Source organism: Plecotus auritus, assembly GCF_963455305.1.
Source record: "Plecotus auritus genome assembly, chromosome: 7".
Lineage (NCBI taxonomy): Eukaryota > Metazoa > Chordata > Mammalia > Chiroptera > Vespertilionidae > Plecotus > Plecotus auritus.
The window spans coordinates 13945735-13965216 of NC_137774.1; the positions used below are offsets into that span (position 1 = coordinate 13945735).

The following is a 19482-nucleotide window of genomic DNA, read 5'->3' on the forward strand; positions in this document are numbered from 1 at the left end:
CCACAGGCTTTCCCTAGTGGAAGGGAGTCGGAGGTTCCTGACTGCACTGAACCCCGGTTCCAGGCGAGCCCCTGGGGACCCACGCTCTTGTTGGGGGAGTCTGGACTCTCGGGCAGAGACTCAGGAGCCAGGGAAGGTGGAGGTCTGAAGGCGCGCACGTGCGCGCAAGGGTAAGGCTGACAGGAAGCCAAGACTGAGACTCCACCCCATCCAAGCTGAGCACAGAGGCTATTGCAATTTGGCAAGTCTAATCCTATAAGGCTGTCTCCAGCACCGAACTTCTCCCAGCATAGACACAGCTGATCCTTACAGCCAACTGGCCTGGAGGTCAATTCTTCCCAGTGATACCAACAACAATCAAGACTTAATTACAACAAGGCTGTACACACAGTCCACAAAGGGGTGCACCAAGAGTGTCCACCTCAGGTTAACTGGGGAGGCAGACCCACTGGGCCATATTGGAAACCTAGCACACAAATCTACCTTACCAACTCAGGGAAGAGTGAAAATGCGGCGTCAAAGAATCAGATCACAAACGAAAGAAATGGAGGAAAACAAACGACTGGATATAGAATTCAAAACCATGGTTATAAGGCTTTTAAAGAATATCCTAGAAAAGGCCGATAAATATAACGAGACCCTCGAAGATATGAAAAAGGACCAACTAGAAATTAAACATACACTGACTGAAATAAAAAATATTATACAGAGACCCAAAAACAGACAAGAGGAACACAAAAATCAAGTCAAAGAATTGAAACACAAAGAAGCAAAAAACACTCAACCGAAAAAGCAAAAAGCAAAAAAAAAAATCCAAAAAGTTGAAGATAGTGTAAGAAGACTCTGGGACAACTTCAAGCGTACCAACATCAGAATTATGGGGGTGCCAGAAGAAGAGAGAGAGCAAGATACTGAAAACCTATTTGAAGAAATAATGACTGAAAACTTCCCCCACCTGGTGAAAGAAATAGACTTACAAGTCCAGGAAGCGCACAGAACCCCAAACAAAAGGAATCCAAAGAGGACCACACCAAGACACATTATAATTAAAATGCCAAGAGCAAAAGACAAAGAGAGAATATTAAAAGCAGCAAGAGAAAAACAGTTAATTACCTACAAGGGAGCACCCATACGACTGTCAGCTGATTTCTCAACAGAAACTATGCAGGCCAGACGGGAGTGGCAAGAAATTTTCAATGTGATGAATAGCAAGAACCTACAACCAAGATTACTCTACCCAGCAAAGCTATCATTCAGAATTGAAGGGCAGATAAAGAGCTTCACAGATAAGAAAAAGCTAAAGGAGTTCATCACCACCAAACCAGTATTATATGAAATGCTGAAAGGTATTCTTAAAGAAGAGGAAGAAGAAAAAAGTAAAGAGAAAAATTATGAATAACAAATACATATCTATCAACAAGTGAACCTAAAAATCAAGTGAATTAAAAACCTGAGGAACAGAATAATCTGTTGAATATAATAGAATCAGGGGCATAGAAAGGGAGTGGACTGATAATTCTCAGGGGGAAAGGGGTATGGGGGCGTTCATGAAGTGACTGGACAAAAATCATACACCTATGGATGAGGACAGTGGTGGGGAGGTAAGGGCAGAAGGTGGGGTGGGAACTGGGTGGAGGGGAGCTATGGGGGGAAAAAGGAGAAATAATTGTAATAATATGAATAAAGATTTATTAAAAAATAAAAATAATAAAAATAAAAAATAAAATAAAATAAATCATTGGGAAAAAAATAAAAAAAAATAAAAAAATAAAATATATATATATATATTGATTTTATATTATTGATTTCAGAGAGGAAGGGAGGGGAGAGATAGAAACATCAATGATAAGAGAGAATCATTGATCAGCTGCCTCCTGCACTTCCCACACTGCCCAGGCATGTGCCCTGACCAGGAATTGAACTGTGACCTCCTGATTCATAGGTTGACACTCAACCACTGAGCCACACCAGCTGGGCAAGCAAAAGAAAATTTGACAGGGGAACCCTTAAAGTGGATCTTGAGCTCATGGACCGATAAATGAACAGAAAGTATGAGAGAATGGCACAGGGGGCGTTATGAGAAATGTCTATCTGGACCACCATGGAGGCATAAGAAAGGGAAGATGTCAGTGTGGATGCACCAGCCACGGGGGGGGGGGGGGGGGGGGGGCAGAGGCAGCACAAAGCAGGGGAAAGTCACTTGGGTAGAAGAGCCAGCCTGGCCTGAGGCCTGCTTGGGAACTGCCCAATGTGCCCGGAGCAGAGTGTGCAGTGGCAGCACGTGGGGCAAGGAAGCCCTGGCCTAAGAGCAAGGCCCAAGGAGGAAGCAAGTATGAGGGGCCAGGTCCTGCAGGAATGTCACACGGTGGCCTGGCACAGCAGTGAATGGGGCGCCTTCCCACGGCCAGAGATGCCACCTGGGCTTGAGGGCTGTGGCGCCTTCAGCTGGAGTAAGTGCCCCAGTGGGAATAGAACTGTGCGGATTGGAAATTAAAGGCGATGTGGGGACAGACAGAATCCTGGCCTAGGAATCAGGAGTTCTGGGTTCCAGCCCTGCTTTACCACTGGGACTGTCCTACTCTTCTTCGGGGCTCAGTTTTCTTCTAAGTCACAGGATGGGACAGATGATCTTTACAGGCCTCTCAAACCACGTTAGTCTAGGGCCCTCAGTCAGGGGCTAAGCACCTGGAAACATGGCAGATATCCCCAGGGCAGAGATGGCAACCAGGTTCCACGCTGAATGCCACGTCCAACTGATTGGCTGAGGTCACCTGGAGTGCTATGTGGAGAAAAACTGCAAAATACTGTGAGCTCCGCCAAAAAGAATGCTTGATTGGTTGGTGATGTCTGCGTGGGCTCAGGATGCCCAAATGGTAAGCGTGGCAGGGATTTGTCATTCCTCGCTTCAAGTACCGTTTCCTACCACGGCTGCAGAAATGTGCCAACCGCTCACAGGATAAGGATACTGAAAAGCCCTAGCTGATTTGGCTCAGTGGATAGAGCATCGGCCTTCAGACTGAAGGGTCCCGGGTTCGATTCTGGTCAAGGGTACATACCCGAGTTGCGGGCTTGATCCCCAGTAGGGGGCGTGCAGGAGGCAGCCGATCAATGCTTCTCTCTCATCATTAATGTTTCTATCTTTCCCTATCCCTTCCCTCTGAAATCAGTAAAAATATGTATTCTTTAAAAAGGATACTGAAGATTAACTCCTCCCGTGGTGTTCTGTGACAGCAGCAGCACCAGGGTTCCCTCAGGCTCACCAACCCTGTCCTCACCCAGGCAGATACCCTCGAGCCAGTGCCCCATGCATTCCCAACGCGCCATGCTTCTTGCTGCTATCCCTGCTGCGTTTATCATCTCTAAATGTCATATCATCGGTCTATGATTCTGACACCCCTTTTCCTGCAGCCAAGACACAACTAATTCATTACACAACAGGCTCTCTGAGAAAGGCAGCCTTCCTTTTAAAAAATGTGTTCAGTAAACAACCTGATCATTTCTCTGTTTTCCCGTCCCCGGTGTCCTCCTCTCCTCCCAGCCAGGGTGACAGCTCTCAGCTCTCAGACGGATGGCTACCGTGCTGGTAACAGACAGGGTGTGTGGGGGGGGGGCGGGGCGGGGGGGGGGAATTTCAAACGCTAGGGCACTACGCCCTGGTACAGCTGGCTGGAAGAGAAGGGTAATTATATTGCATCTCGGAGCCACCGGCAATGAATTTCTGCATGAAGACTAGATTTGCCATGTATTATTTATGCCAGCATCAATTTTCCCAGCTGGCTCTATTTACTGAGCAAATTCTCTTTTGTCTGTTTATGGGCAAGGCCATGCATGGTTCAGCACCTCTGGGTACTTGGTACTATGGAGGGGCCCCACAGGGCATCGTGCATATTATACAAATGTCTGGATTCACTAGGAGCAGGTCACATCCTCCCTTCATTAGATAATAGCCTGGGACCGCAGCGAGCTCCCGGTCTCACCTGGGCCTGGTGATGCACGCAGGTGTGTGACACCAAATCAGCAAGAGCCAAAGAGGAATAACCGTTCCTTGGGTCCTCACTGGTGGAAACTGAGGTGGGGGGACGAGGGACAACATCCTGGGGGGAAATTAGGTGGATCTGGGGCTCAGAAAATTTCCTTTTTATATTTTTAAGAGCAGGACATAAATGAAGAAGAGTTTTGCATTTACTTCAACTCAGTAACTCAAAAACAGAGCTAAGGGGAAGAGAGCCTCATTTACAAATGAAAAAACAGAGGCCAAAAAAAAAAACACACAACACACACAAAAAAGAAGCAAAGGCAAGTTTCATGGTTCAGTCACTGTATTAGGATGAGTGCAGGCACGATGGTGATGCATGGGGCTATCCATCCAGCCACTAGCGTGCCTCTCCAGAGATGCCCCAAGCCAGGGTGAATGAACTTGGCTCCAGTAGACACAGGCATGGTAGAAACAAGAGAAGAAAACCTGGCTCCAGCCTGAATTTCTGGGTCCTCCACTACAGCATCCTCTCTTGCCAGTAGTTCTATATGTTTCCATAGAGAGAGCAACTGAAGAATCTGAGATTCCCTTCTGCCCAGCCCAAGAGTGTCTCCCGCATCCCAAGAGCTGGCTGGCAGTGAACGGCAGGCGTTCCCGTACAGGAGAGTCGGGGGCCTTGAGGCCTCTCCCTTCCCACTCAACAGCACAGTCATGCCTGCTCTCCCTGTAACAATGGGCTCTGCTCCAGAGCCCCCCAGGTCCCAAAGTCTACCGTCTCCTGGGAACCTGTTGGCTGGAAGAAGACAGGAGGGAAGGGTAAGTTTTTGAGTTAAGCAACCCAAGTTTTTGGTTGCAAGTTCTCAGCATCCAAGAATTCCTCTGTAAGACATCTATGGGCATAGACACTACCCTCAAGAGCCCAGATGATTTGTTTTTGTTTTATGGTTATTAGTGTCATTTTTATTTGTTGTTATTATTAGTTTTATTTTTCCCCTGGGACTGACTCACCAGACGGGGAGATTTAGTCAGACACGCCGTGCGCTCACTGCCCGGTGCTCCTGCTCCTTCGCTGATGGCCAGGACAATCCGGGTGCTGGGCACAAAGCTCCAGGAGCGGCCCAAGGCGGGCTTAAGCTTCCCGCTGTCCCTGTCTCGGGTCATGTGGTTGGTCACCTGCAGCAGAAAGAATCAAAGACTTACAGATCCATAATGCTAGCAGAGAGGACATCTGTTCTGACTCCTTCGTTTTACAGATGGGAATGCTGAGGCCTAGCATGGAGAAACTCCTTCCCCAGGACTCCATAACTTATCCACATAGGTCCTGAACCACACCCCGGGCTCCTGACTTGTGCACAGCTCTTTCCACTAAAGCACAATGCCTCAAGCTTGACTCCAACAAAGGTGATGGGGCATGTGTCTGGGAATAAGCAGTGCTGTCTGCACATTCCTGAAGGGAGGCCAGTGGTGGTCTTGAGCCCACTAACCTCACCCTCATCCCAGCAGACAGGCATCCTGAGACCATGTCCAATCAGCCCTTTGTGTCAGGGGGTGCATCTCTGTATATGGAATGGGGAAGAGTTTTGGAAAGGGGTTCCTAATCTGGTTGGCCAGCTCTACTCTGCCCAGGCTCATAGGTAAGCAAACCAAGCCTCAAAGCATCCTCTTGATCAGGTTCTCCTCACCCTCCATCACGCTCCTCCCCCCAGCCCCAGGGCAAGGGTTATGACTTGTTCATCACTGAATCCCCACTGCCTAGGCCAGAGCATAGCATCCAGCAGGTGATCACATATAACCTAAAGTCAGAAGAGGGAGGCCCTGGAACCCAGTATAAGAACAAAAGACGAGGAAAGCAGATCCTCTTTCACTGCTGGTGGGTGTGCAATTATTAATCCTTCCTGGAAATTTGGCAAAGTCATATCTAGATATTAAAAAAATATGTGTATCCCACACTCAGTAATTATACCTTTAGGTGTTTGAAAAAATAATATGAGATGTGCAAAGAGATTTAGGTATAAGGGTGTTCACTATAGTTTTGTTTAAAATAGGGAAAGCAATATAAAAATAAAATAAAGGAAAACCACTAATGATCTAAAGGCTCCAAATCAAGAAATAGATTGTTATGGTACATCAGCAGTCAGCAAACTATTGCTCACAGGCCACATCTGGCCCAAAAATTGTTTTATAAAATGAGGTTTCCTTGGAATACAGCCCTGCCCATTTGTTTGGGTATTCTCTACACCTGCTCTCATGCTATATAGGCAGAGTTGAGTAGCTGAGACATAGACCATCCTCTATAATAAAAGGGCAATATGCAAATTGACCCTAATAGCAGAACGACCAGAATGACCGCTCGACCAGTCACTATGAGGTGCACTGACCACCTCTTGGTTTCTTTCCCCAGCCGGCAGGCTCCCATCGCCTGATGGCGAACAGGGAACTGGGGGTGGGTGGTGGGGGATGCAGGCCAAGGCCCCCGACCCACCGGTTGTCCCACACACAGAGGGTGGCCTGTGGTGGGGGCAGGGCCAGTGAGCGGGCAAGAATGGCCAACCTCTCGGTCCCTCCCCCTGACCAGCAGATTCCAACCACCCAATAGCAAACAGGAAACCAGGGGTGGGTGGGGGCGGGGCCGGCAGCGGGCAGCCAGGGAAGATGGCCCTGATCTCAGGCCAGGCCTAGGGACAGTACCCATGCACGAATTTCATGCGCCGGGCCTCTAGTCTATATATAAAAGCATAATATGCGGTCAGGAGTTCGACCAGCCAGGAGTTTGATCGCTCACTATGATGTGCACTGATCACCAGGGGGCGGCGCGGAATAAAGGAAGGCCCTGGCCAGCAGCTGGCAGCTGGAAGGGAGGCCCCGGCCGGCAACCAGAAGGCCCCGATCGGCCCTCATCGTCTGCCAGGCCTGGGGTCCCTATCCGTGCATGAATTCCGTATACTGGGCCTCTAGTCATAAAGCCTCAAATATTTACTACCTGACCCTTAATAGAAAAGGTTTGCTGACCCCTGTAACATAGGTATTAAACAAAATAATATGTAACTGCTAAAAATAGCATTCTTGCCCTGCCGGTGTGGCTCAGTGGCTGAGTATCAAACTATGAACCAGGAGGTCAGGATTCGATTTCCAGTCAGGGCACATGCCCAGAGCACCTTTCTGAGGTGATAGAAATGGATATTCTGTTTCTTGATTGCAGTCTAGACAGGAAACAAGGCTGTTAGTCATACTTGAAACAAGAAGAAAGTTCCTCTACGTGAATTTACTTAACTTCAAGAAAGAAAAACTAAAAACAAGACTACCTCTGATCCCTTAGCTATTTATAGGTGGATCCCCTCAGGGTCCAGTGCTCCAGATGACCCAGGGAGGTTGGGCTGTGACCCTTTTCTAAAGGGCCATTTTGGGGGTCTAGAAGCTGCCGTATAAGGGCAATAAAGAAACTGCCGTTTAAGGGAAATAAATTTCTAGCTACAGCTAGAAATCAGGTTCATCTTCCCTCTTGGTGAAGCCCAGGGATCAGAGGTAGGACAAGACGCTGGCCAAGCGCCCTTCCTCACCACCACTGCCACGCCGAGGTCCCGGGCCAGGGTCTTCAGCTCCAAGGCCAGCTGCATCATCAAGGCCAAGCCTGGAGGAGAAGCAGAGCGGGAGGGAGCAGGGCATTAGGGACTGGGCTGGCTGGAGACTGGACTCCAGAGCTGGGAGACAAGGTCACATCTCTGACCCTGGGCTCTGCCACATACATCACTCACCTTCCCTCTGCTGACCTCCCAGAAGTGGGGAGACCACGGCGGTGACAGAGTCCACAATGACCACCTTCACAGTTCCTGAAGAATCGCTCACCTAAGGGGTTAGGGGGAAACAGGTGTCATGAACCACTTGGCCTCTAGGGGGCGCCCATTACAACACAAGCTTGATTCTAATATAAAGTGGTAAGAGCCCAACCAGTGTGGCTCAGTGATTGAGCAACCACCCCATGAATCAGGAGATCACCTTCGATCCTGTCAGGGCACATGCCCGGGTTGCGGGCTCAGCCCCCAGGAGGGGGCATGCAGGAGGCAGCTGATCAATGATTCTCATCAATGATGTTTCTATCCCTCTCTCCCTCTCCCTTACTCTCTCAAATCAATAAAAACATTTTTTTTTTTAAAGGAACTGGTAAGAACCTTCCCTGACCAAATACAGCTATGCAGGTATCACCCAATTTCATCAATGTCTTTTCTTCTCAACCCCATTTGTACATATAAGAGATTTTAATGAAGATTTGGACGGATAGAGAAGGTTTAAATCCGGACATCTCAGATACCCTAAAACAGTGGTTGGCAAACTGCGGCTCGTGAGCCGCGGTTTGCCGCTCTGTTGACTAATGAGTTTGCCGACCAGTGACCTAAAATAATGACAGTTGAGCCGAAACCGGTTTGGCTCAGTGGTAGAGCGTCGGCCTGCGGACTGAAAGGTCCCAGGTTCGATTCCGGTCAAGGGCATGTACCTTGGTTGTGGGCACATACCCAGTAGGGGGTGTGCAGGAGGCAGCTGATCGATGTTTCTCTTTCATCGATGTTTCTAACTCTCTATCCCTCTCCCTTCCTCTCTGTAAAAAATCAATAAAATATATTTAAAAATAAAATAAAAAATAAAATAAAATAATGACAGTTGAGAAATCCCTGTTCGGTGTTGTGGCCCCTAGTCAGGAATTTTCTTAGTGGCCACCTTTCTCCTTATGGTCAGCCCCCGACCAGCCTGTCAGGCCCCTCTTTCCCTCTTCTGCTCACTTTTCAGAGTCCTAACTTCCTTCAAGTTTACTTTCTCTTCATTTCACTGTCGCCTTCCAGATCATGCCTCTAGGGCAGCCGTGGGCAAACTACGTCCGGCGGGCCGGATCCGGCTGTTCTATCCGGTTCTCTTGCTCTCCCCTCCGCTCCTTTACTTTGAATTTATATTAGTTCACACAAACACTCCATCCATGCTTTTGTTCCGGCCCTCCGGTCCAGTTTAAGAACCCATTGTGGCCCTCGAGTCAAAAAGTTTGCCCACCCCTAGGGCCTCATTTTCTGTATCTAAAATGGTTCCAAATAGGGGCTATACAGACAGCCATCTGTAAAAATCATAATTTTTTGTCTCTACACAAGCATTAGCATCTTCCAGTTTTGTGTGTGTGTGTGTTTTTCGTTGTTTTTTTGACCCATCTTTGATGCTTCTCTTCTCCCTTACTCCTTATATCCAAGTCATTTGCTGTTTTCTCAACTGTTTTTTCACGTCACGTGAGCTGAGTCTTACTAGTAGATATTCAGCATTATCTGCTCTGACTCTGGCACATCTTCCTTCGTCTTCCACTTACTGACTCTTGGCCAGTCATCAGCTTATCTGAGAGAGAATGGCAGAAAAGAGAGGAGCTAAAACTGAAATGGCTTAGCCCTTCCTTACTCTCTGGGAGAGCAGGTTGAAATCTCTGGTTAAAATCGGACAGCAAGCCTTGCCCTGTTCGTCACTTCCAGGTCACCTGTGGCAGACAGAGCCTTAAGTGGCCCCCACGATCCCCACCTTTAGGTTCTCACGCCCTTGTACAATCCCCTCCCCCTGACCATGGATGTGTCCTGTGACTTACTTCTGACTAAAATGGCAAAAGTGTTGGAGTGTCACTCTCTTAATTAGGCTATGCTACATGGCAAAGGTAATGAGACATCACTCCTGAGATTGCTATCTATAATAATATAGGCGTAATATGCTAATTAGACCAGATGTCCTTCCGGACGCAGCCTGGCTCCTGGGTGCCTGCCAGCGGCCAGAGGGAAGCCCTGGTCCCGGTGCCAGAGGGAAGCTGGTGCTGGCAGCTGGGGGAAGGAAGCCCTACTCTTGCATGAATTTCGTGCATCAGGTCTCTAGTGTTATATAAGATAAGACTGCATGTTGCCCCACCTCCCCCCCGGTGGACAGCTTCAGACCACGCTGGAGCACCACCCAATCACCTCCACCAGTGCCACACTCCAGGGGTGGGCTCACCGGGCACCAGAGCCCCACTGCAGTGGGTCCTGTTCTGTGGGGTCAGCCCCTGGCAAATAGTTGTTCAACTATTTTATGTTCTAAAGTTTTTAAAAATGATGTACAATCCTGGGAATGCCCATAGGAACATGTCATGCTTCAGGGTGAAGGAAAACATTTAAGATGAATTAAACTATTCTAAGGTGTCTTTCAAATCTAATCAGTGCACCAAATCCTGTCTTAGCAGATTTGCAGGGAACCAACCTAAATGCCATTCCGAACCCCTATTGCTTGTTAACAGAACTCCAAATGTGGTCGGGTACTGGACACAGATCTTCTGACATCAGGGAAGGTGGGCCCAACCCCTGGTCTAAGACATACGTATAACTCAGTTTTGGCCAATCATATATAAGGGGAAATGGGCAGTCTGCCAGCGGGTTTTGGAGAAAGATTTTCTTCCCTGATAAAAGGGGAAGAAGTACAAAAAAAGAGGCATCTACTTTCACTGCCCTGAATGTGGATGTGCTGTATAAAAATATGAGGCTTAGCCCAGCCAGCATGGCTCAGTAGTTGAGCATTGACCTATGAACCAGGAGATCACAGTTTGATTCCCAGTCAGGGCACATGCCCAGGGTTTCGGGCACCATCCCCAGTGTGGGGTGTGCAGGAGGCAACCAATTAATGATTCTCTCTCATCATTGATATTTCTCTCTCTCTCTCCCTCTCCCTTCCTCTCTGAAATCAATAAAAAATATATTATTTTTTTAAATGAAACTAGGAGGCTTAGATCAATAGCAGCCACTTTGCAATCACAAGGGGAAAGAGCAAGAGAATCCCACACACACCAGCCTAAAGCCCTAATAATGTGGCCCTGCCAACCTCCAGACACATGTGAGATAATTAAATGTCCTCAAAGTTTAAGTGTCTGTCAGTCATACTCTATTACGTGCAGCTGAAAACTGATCCATCGGGGGAATGCAGAGATGAGTATGACATGATCCTTGCACTCAAGGGGCTTACTGTTTAGTGGGGAAGATGAGTGTGTACACAACGAGGCACTCGGGAATGAATTAAGCACTCAGAATCCCATCCTGGGAGTGGCAAGCCCAGCTGGAGTCACCAGATTGCACATCTGCATTTCCAGAGAGCCTGTAGTAGGACACCTGCCCACAAATAGATAGCACCCGGCAAGTTGGGTGAAGCTGGGAGGAGCGGAACAGCAGACTCACCTGCTGGGCCACAGCACCTCGGAGGTCCTGCAGCACATCCAACATCTGGAAGATGTCAAAGGCATGCACCACCTGGATCCTCTGGAGAGCTCCTGCCTGAAGGGGTGGGAAAGAGAAGGGGGGCTTTGGATAAGAGGGAGCAGGGTCCAGCAAGACAAAGGGGGATTTTAAGGCTGAGCAGGAAGAGGCATCTGGATAGAAGGACTCAGGTCCAGGATGGCAAGTAAGCTTTGTCTAACGAGCCAGTTCTCACAGTGGTGGCTGCCTGGGTGCTGAGCTGCAAAGCTACGTCAAAGCACAGTGGGAAAGAGTGATAGGACTGATTGGTGGTGTCTGCCCTGGGCAAGAAATGGGATAGGAACACTGACGCTGGGTATTTGCCAGCCCTGAATTAAGGTATGCAAGGAGCTGGGGGGATAGTGTGTGAACAGCATCCAAGTTGGGATGATGTTATAACAGGGAGACTGGAAGAATACAGGAAGTATTCATAGAACAGCAAGTTTCAAAGCCAGCAGGGCTACTCATCCAAATGGCTAAAATCCTTATAATGTAAGGGATCATGGGGTCTTTGTGTCACAGCTTTAAGTTTTTTTTGTTTTTTTTTAAATATATTTTATTGATTTTTTACAGAGAGGAAGGAAGAGGGATAGAGAGTTAGAAACATCGATGAGAGAGAAACATCGATCAGCTGCCTCCTGCACACCTCCTACTGGGGATGTGCCCGCAACCAAGTTACGTGCCCTTGACCAGAATCGAACCTGGGACCTTTCAGTCCGCAGGCCGACGCTCTATCCACTGAGCCAAACCGGTTTTGGCTGTGTCACAGCTTTAAAGGAATCCAGCTCTGACTGGTTTGGCTCAGTGGATAGAGCGTCAGCCTGCGGACTCAAGAGTCCCAGGTTTGATTTCGGTCAAGGGCATGTACCTTGGTTGCAAGCACATCCCCAGTAGGGGGTGTGCAGGAGGCAGCTGATCGATGTTTCTCTCTCATCAATGTTTCTAACTCTATCCCTCTCCCTTCCTCCCTGTAAAAAATCAATAAAATATATTTTTTTAAAAAAAGGAATCCAGCACTCCTATCCCTTACCTGCTCTTCCTCATCCGGGGTTCTGGCCTGAAGTAGCTGGAGGATGCGGGAGGCTGTCAGCCCTCCATTGGAATCAACGTATAGGACGTTCTGCTGCAGGCTATGGGCCACATTTGCAGCCACACAAAGACATACCTAAGTAGAGACCGGGCATTGGGTGAACTTGAGCCCTCAAAGACTGCCCAGGATGGGAGCTTCCCACCAAATCTATTCAGATCCCAGTGACATGAATGGGTCAAGTTCAAGGCCCACTCCTCACCACCCATCTTCTCTCTTCCAAGCTCTGAATCACAATCTACTGACAGAAGCTTCCCTGGGGATCCAGGATCATACACCTACCTCTCCCAATCCTCTGGCTTCTGGCTGTATGTGTTACCTGGGTTTTGCCGCTACTTGGGACTCCTACGATTTCAGTCACTTCTCCAGTATAGAGACCAGCGTCGAGCAGTTTGTCTAGGCTGATGGCAGAAGAGGAAGGAAGAGGATCAACCCAGGGTACTAGAGAGCAGGGAGGGAAGTAGTAGCCAAGAAGAAAAGCAAGACATTGGTCTGTCCGGAAATGCTCTCAATGTCTCTGGCCAGGAGGTTTCTCTAGGAAGAGTTTCCTTCAGGGAAAGGGCGTGGCTAAATGTTCCTCCATGAGCCCACCTCATCCTTTCGCTCGCAGCTTAAAAATCATCTCTCCAGCCAGGCCGGCGTGGCTCAGTGGTTGAGTGTCGACCTATGTATGAACCAGGAGGTCACAGTTTGCTCTAACAACTGAGCAAGGCCAGCCAGAGCTCACCATTTTTACTTTAATCATTCTGGTAAGTGTGTAGTAGTATCTCAGTGCGTCTTAATTTACATTTCCCTAATGAACAATAATATCGAACATCCTTTTATGTGATTATTTGCCACCTGTATGTCCTCTTTGGTGAAGTGTCTGTTCAGGTCTTTTGCCCATTTTCCTTTTTTTTGCTATTTTTTTAAAAATATATTTCTTTATTGATTTCAGAGAGGAAGAGAGAAGGAGAGATAGAAACATCAATGATGGGAGAGAATCATTGGTCAGCTGCCTCCCGCATGCCCCCCACTGGGGATCAAGCCCTCAACCCAGGCATGTGCCCTTGGCCGGAATCGAACCTGGGACCCTTCAGTCTGCAGGCTGACGCTCTATCCACTGGGCCAACCCGGCTAAGGCCCCATTTTCTAATTGGACTGTTTGTGTTACTGTTGAGGTTTAAGTATTCTTTATGTATTCTAGATGCAAGTCCTTTGTTGAGTATGTGGCTTTAAAATATTTTCCCCACTTTATAGATTATCTTTTCATCCTCTTTTGCAGAGGAAGTTTTAAATTTTGAACAGTTTTTCATTTTGACTTTTTTAAAAAACATATTATCAATTTTTTTATTGCTCATACTTTCATGTCAAGTCTAAGAACGCTATGCCTAGTCCTAGTTCCCAATGATTTTCTCCTGTTTTGTTCTAAAAGATGGATAGTGTTAAGTTTCACATTTAAGTCCACGATCCATTTTCAATTTTAGGTTTTTTTATTTATTACCTGTGATGTTCAATAGCTCCAACACCATTTGTTCAAAAGGCTATATTCCTCCTCCACTGAAGTGTTTTTGCATCTTTGTCAAAAATCAGTCGGACATTTCTGGTGTCTATTTCTGGGTTCTCTATTCCGCTCCGTTGATCTGTATGCCTATCTCTCTGCCAATATCACATTTGTCTTGATTACTGCAGCTATATAGTAAGCTTTAACATTTGCTAGAATGGTTCCTCCAACTTTATTCTTCTTTTTCAAAATTGTTCTAGCTGTTCTAGGCCATTGGCTCTTCCATAAAATTATTAGAATAAGCCTATTTCTACAAACAACCTTGCTGGGATTTTTGGTAGAAACTGCATAAAATCCATAGATCATTTTGGGAAGAATTGATATCTTTGCTATGTTCGGTCTCCCAGTCCATAAATACAATATGTCCCTCTATTTATTTGGGTCCCCTTTGATTTCTTTTATCAGCAATTTAAAAAAAAAATACAATTGATTGATTTTTTAGAGAGAGGGACGGAGGGGGAGGGAGGAGGGGAAGAAAGACAGAGAATATTAATTTGTTGTGCCACTTATTTATGTATTCACTGGTTGATTCCAGTATGTGCCCTGACTGAGGATCGAACCCACAACCTTGGTCCATTGGGACGATGCCCTAACCAACTAAACCACCTGGCCAGGGCTCATCAGCCATTTTTAATTTTCAGCATACAGATCTTATATCTGTTTTGTTAGATTTAGACCTAAGTATTTCATTTTCTTGGAAGCAATTTTAAACGGTATTGTGTTTTTAATTTCCATTTCCACATGTTCATTTTGAGTATATAGAAATGCAATTGATTTTTATGTGTTACTCTTATGTCCTGCAACCTTGCTGAATTCACGTATTAGTTCTAGGGGTTTTGAATTATTTTCTATTTACTTGTTTTTGTCTGTCTTCCCCGTGTGGCCCAGAGCACCCTGAGGCAAGAACTGGCCCTTGTTCAGTATTACATCCAGACACTGTGCAACACTGGCACAGTGCCTGAAACACAGGAGACCCACAATAAATATTCCCAGAGAAATAAGCTATAGGACATGCTATTTAGTCCTATTATTACTGGCACCCCGGCTGTGGGAGCCTTGGGATGAAACTCAAGACACGGCCAATTCCTAATCCGAGTTCTGTCCTTGAACCACCATGAAACAAATAACCAACCACCCTCCATGTCCTACCCAACCTACTGGTTGGATTCTCCTACAGCAGAGCCCATACCAATGCCCCCGTGCCCACAAGCATCCCTTAGCTCACCCTACAATCACCTTCACAGGTGCCAGTCCTCAGAAATAGTTCCTGAGACCTCCCATGACCCCTCTGTATATGCCAAGTAGCACCTTAGTAAGCACCCCATCTATTTCAATTCCAGGGACCCCGTGATTATAACCACAGACCCCTGCCAGTCAAAACACTGCAGCCCTGTAGCATCTTAGGACAGCTGTCCCTGCCTCTGTTTAAAAAGGCATCCAGGCTCTGCAATTCCTGGATCCCATTCCTCCCACTGAGATCAGAGAACTCCAGTCGCATCACGGCAGTGCTTCTCAGGTGTCGCCCCTAACTGAGCCACACCTGCCAGGGCACCAAAGGAGTTTTAAAGAGAGGCAGGTATAGTTTTAAAGAGAGGCAGAGCATCACCTGGGAACTGATTAGAAGCGCAAACTCTCAGGCCCCACCTGGGGGTGGAGATTGCATCTGAGTTCCAACAAGGCTTCGATGTGAGAGAGAAACATTAACTGGCTGCCTCCCGTGCACACCCCGGTCAGGGACAGAACCCACAGCCTGGGCTGGGAATCTAACCAGCGACCTTCCCGTGCGTGGGATGATGCTCAAACAGCTGAGCCACACCTGCCAGGGCACCAAAGGAGTTTTAAAAAGAGGCAGGTATTGCCCGGCTGGTGTGGCTTAGTTGCTTGAGCGTTATCCCACACACCAGGAGTCACTGGTTCAATTCCCGGTCTGGGCACATGTCCTGGTTTTGGGCTTGATCCCACATGGGGGGCGTGCAGAAGGCAGCTGATCCATTCTTCTCTCTCTCTCTCCCTCTCCCTTCCTCTCTAAAATCAATAAATATATATATATTTTTAAAAAGAATGAATGAATGAATTACAGGAGAAAACTTGGAAATTTCCAAATTGGTGACTGGTTGAATAATTATGGGTAAATTGTGGTTTATACATATTATATATAGCCATTAAAATGTTTTGAAGAGCCCTAACCGGTTTAGCTCAGTGGATAGAGTGTCAGCCTGCGGACTGAAGGGTCACAGGTTCAATTCCAGTCAAGGGCATGTACCTTGGTTGCGGGCACATCGCCGATAGGGGATGTGCAAGAGGCAGCTGATCAATGTTTCTCTCTCATTGATGTTTCTAACTCTCTATCCCTCTCTCTTCTACTCTGTAAAAAATCAATAAAAATGAAAAAAAAATGTTTTGAAGACCTTTTAAGGACATTGAACGTTAAGCAAAAAGGGATGATAACAGGGTATAAGAGGCTAAAATTATTGACTGAGATGGTTTTTACTTTTTGTGTTTCTGTGTATTGGAAATTGTCTATTATGAGTATGCATTACTTTTATAATCAGAAAAACAGTAAATGTTAGTTTTTAATCATCACCGGAGGACATGCTTAGAGAGAGGAAGGGGGAGGAAAGGGGATGAAGAGAGAGAGACATTGAAGCGCTCACTGGTGAAGAACAAATGAAATAATACACTGTGAAGAGCAAGCGCGGTGCCTGGTTCTTGGTAAGCACCCAGAGAAAGCCCACCCGATCCTCAATGCCCAAGGCCTGCTTCCTTCACAGAGCTTTCCTGAGCCGCTCTATCTCCCCTGCAGGGCCCCACTGCAGCTGCAGCCCTGCCAGGGTACCGCTTGACTGCTCCCTAAATGCTTCCGCGAAGTATGTTGGTTTTAGAAGCTCCCTAAGCCCTAAGGCCCATGTGCTTCCTGTTAATCACTCCCTCCTTATGCTGCCTCACACATTTCTATACCTCTCTACTGGGTTCACCTGCTCGTCCTCCTACCCACGGGATCCCATCCTCCTTTCAGTGCAGGCGCCTTGCCTCACTTGTACACCTATCACCTGCACGTATCTGGCAACCAGGAGGCACTGATGGATAACAGATTCAGAGCAACCAGGAGGCGCAAGCACTACGCTGTGTGAACCTTGCCAAGAGAATGTGTTATGGAAGCAGCAAGGGCCAAACCAGTCCAAAGACTTTTGTGATGGTAGAGTTCATCACATTTCACACAAACAGGCCAGGGAAGAGGTTGGCCTCCCTCAGTCAGACAGCGGCTGCTGTTTGGGGCATGAACCAAGTTCTGGGTCAAGTACCCCAGGGCTTGAGCCCCACTCCACCCCTTGCTCCTCTTCGGCTAAACTCAAGTGGGTTAATAATCACTAATTCACAGGTTCCCTGAAGAGATTACATAATCTATATACAATGGCTGGCATATAGTAGGCACTCAATAAATGTTAGTCCTGTATGTTCTTTCTTATCCTATTCTTAAGTGAAATATGACATAAGGCAGAATAAGAGTTGCTCTGATCTGCTGAATAATAATGAAATACTGACATCTTGTGTTATATGACAGCAGTTATCAATCAGGGGCAATTTTGTTCCTCGGGTGTCTTTTGGCAATGTCTGGAGACATTTTTAAAAATTGATTTTATAGAGAGGAAGGGAGAAAGAGAAAAAGAGAGAGTGAGAAACAGATGTTAGAGAGAAACATCGATCAGTGGCCTCCTGCACGCCCTGACCCGGGATGGAACCTGCAACCTGGTTATGTGCCCTAACAGGGAATCGAACCCACCACCTTTTGATGTACAGGAGGACACTCCAACCAACCGAGCCACACCTGCCAGGGCTCTGGAGACATTTTTGATTGCACAATTTGGGGTGGAGGGAGGTGCTACTAGCACCTAGTGGATAGAGGTGAGGAATTCGGCCAAACATCCTCCAGCTCACGAGATGTCCCCCCACCACTAAATAATGATGCACCAAACCAATGTCATGAGTGTGAGGTTGAGAAACCCTGTTAGAAGGTAAGAGAACTCAGGAGCCCTGACCATCAGTCCCTGCTGCCCTCACACCTGCTTGAAAAACCCTGCTCTCTAGACCAAGCATGTCAAACTCAAAGGCTAACATGGGCCAAATCAACGAAGTGTGCGGCCCATGGGCCGCGAGTTTGACATGCTTGCTCTAGACGTGTCAAAAGCCACGCCGGAAGCATCCATATGCTCCGGCGTCTCACCTCCTTCCCCACGGGCACATACACACCTTCCAATGCCAGTGGACAGGATGGCAGTGGAGGTCTTCAGTTCCTCGTAGAGATCGGCGCCATTGCAGGGGAAGGCTGAGAACTGAGCCAGCAGCACCCGCCTCAGGGCAACCAAGGCCTGCCGAAGGGGCGGGGCAACTCAGGATGGGCGGGGCACTTCAACCCCAAGCGGACCAGAGTACTCAGCCAGGAGCAAGGAGCAAGGAGCAGGCGAGGGAGGGGGCACCCCAGAGTCCCGTAAGCCCCCTTCCCCTCCTTGTGAAACTCTGAGCACCCTTTGCTCCTTTGGCTCAGGACAGACATTTAGAGACACCCAGGTTTGGAAGCAGCAGATCATCAGCTCACCTTGTAAGACAAGCCACATTTCCGGGCGACCTCTTCCAGGTCTGCGGAAGCCAGGTCCACCACTGAAAACAAAACACGTGTGGTTGATGGGCACGAAGGGCGCGGCTGCCCACGCTTGGCTTTTACCCATCGGCAAAGTGGGGTGACAATTCTACCTTGAGGCAGGCTATCTTAGGAAGCCTAGGGAACTCACAGAGCCTCAGGACCGGGCATGGGGCCGGGCACACAGCAGGGGTTCCGCCCCGTTGGAGGCCTGGCTCCCCTGAAGGGTGGGGAGCAGAGGAGGGAGGGCCAGCCCCCGCCCAGGTCTGCAGGGCGTGGGGCGGCCCCCGCGGTGTGCCCAGCTGGGTGGCACGCACACGCGGTCACCTGTCTTGATTCCGTGGCTCTTCAGGAGCTGGACCATGTCCTGGGTGAGGCCTGGGCAGAGCCCGGCCCTGAGCACGCCCATGTTCCCTGGGGCCCGGCGCCGCTCGTCCCGTGGGCATCCGCAGGGCCCCCTCCAGACGCCCCGCGGCACCCTTTTCCGGAGCGGGGACGGCGGCGCAGAGGGGGCCGGGTCTCCCGCGCCAAGGGCCTGCCAGCCCGGGCCGCACCGCCTCTTCCGGCTTCCAGGCTCCGGAGCCGGCGGGCAGCGCCACCTGCTGGCCATGCGGGACGGATGCGCGACCTCCTGCGGCCCGCCAGCTGGGGCGAAACAAGCCCAAGCCCCTTGCGCTCATCTGAGCAGCCCCAGCGACCCGCGAATCCGCACAGGCTCCTGCACCCCCAAGCCCTGTGCACACTTGGGCATCCACATTCGCCTCTACCCCTTTCCCAAACACGCACGCAGACCTACCTATGCAGCCCTGTTCTAAACGCTAGGCCAGAAAGTTCCACAAGTGCCTGTGCTCAGGGGACCTACCTGTTAGTGAGGGCAAGGCAGGAATGAAATCAACCAGGTAGGATATTACAGAGTCTATGATGAGCGCTAAGAAACAGCAGAGGGCACAGAGGACACCTGAGTCTCTGTACTTA

At 48.5% G+C, this 19482-nt stretch overlaps 1 protein-coding gene across 2 annotated transcripts; it reads right to left on the bottom strand.

Moving 5' to 3' along the window:
• Positions 1 to 4303: 4303 nt before the first annotated feature.
• On the bottom strand, positions 4304 to 19085 carry RAD51D (RAD51 paralog D). Of its 2 annotated transcripts, XM_080679289.1 has the most exons (10): positions 18835 to 19085; positions 18466 to 18527; positions 18120 to 18238; positions 12648 to 12729; positions 12272 to 12406; positions 11185 to 11280; positions 7729 to 7819; positions 7534 to 7604; positions 4985 to 5149; positions 4304 to 4769 (listed from the first exon to the last, which is right to left on the bottom strand). In XM_080679289.1, exons 1-10 carry the CDS (start codon positions 18914 to 18916, stop codon positions 4686 to 4688), a joined length of 987 nt encoding a protein of 328 aa, XP_080535415.1. In that variant the 5' UTR covers positions 18917 to 19085; the 3' UTR covers positions 4304 to 4685. The 2 variants fall into 2 exon arrangements, with proteins under 2 accessions (XP_080535415.1, XP_080535416.1); XM_080679290.1 differs by lacking the exon at positions 12272 to 12406 and having other exon boundaries at positions 4305 to 4769; positions 18835 to 19079.
• Positions 19086 to 19482: the final 397 nt, after the last annotated feature.

Bases quoted from the DNA above. Each gene is read 5' to 3' on its own strand.
- RAD51D (XM_080679289.1), bottom strand. From the start codon at position 18,916: ATGGGCGTGCTCAGGGCCGGGCTCTGCCCAGGCCTCACCCAGGACATG. The intron at 11,281-12,271 runs GTAAGGGATAGG...CCACCCCTTCAG, and splicing joins CCCCGGATGAGGAAGAGCAG to GCAGGAGCTCTCCAGAGGAT. The intron at 4,770-4,984 runs GTGAGTCAGTCC...GTCTTCTTCCAG, and splicing joins TGACTAAATCTCCCCGTCTG to CCAACAGGTTCCCAGGAGAC.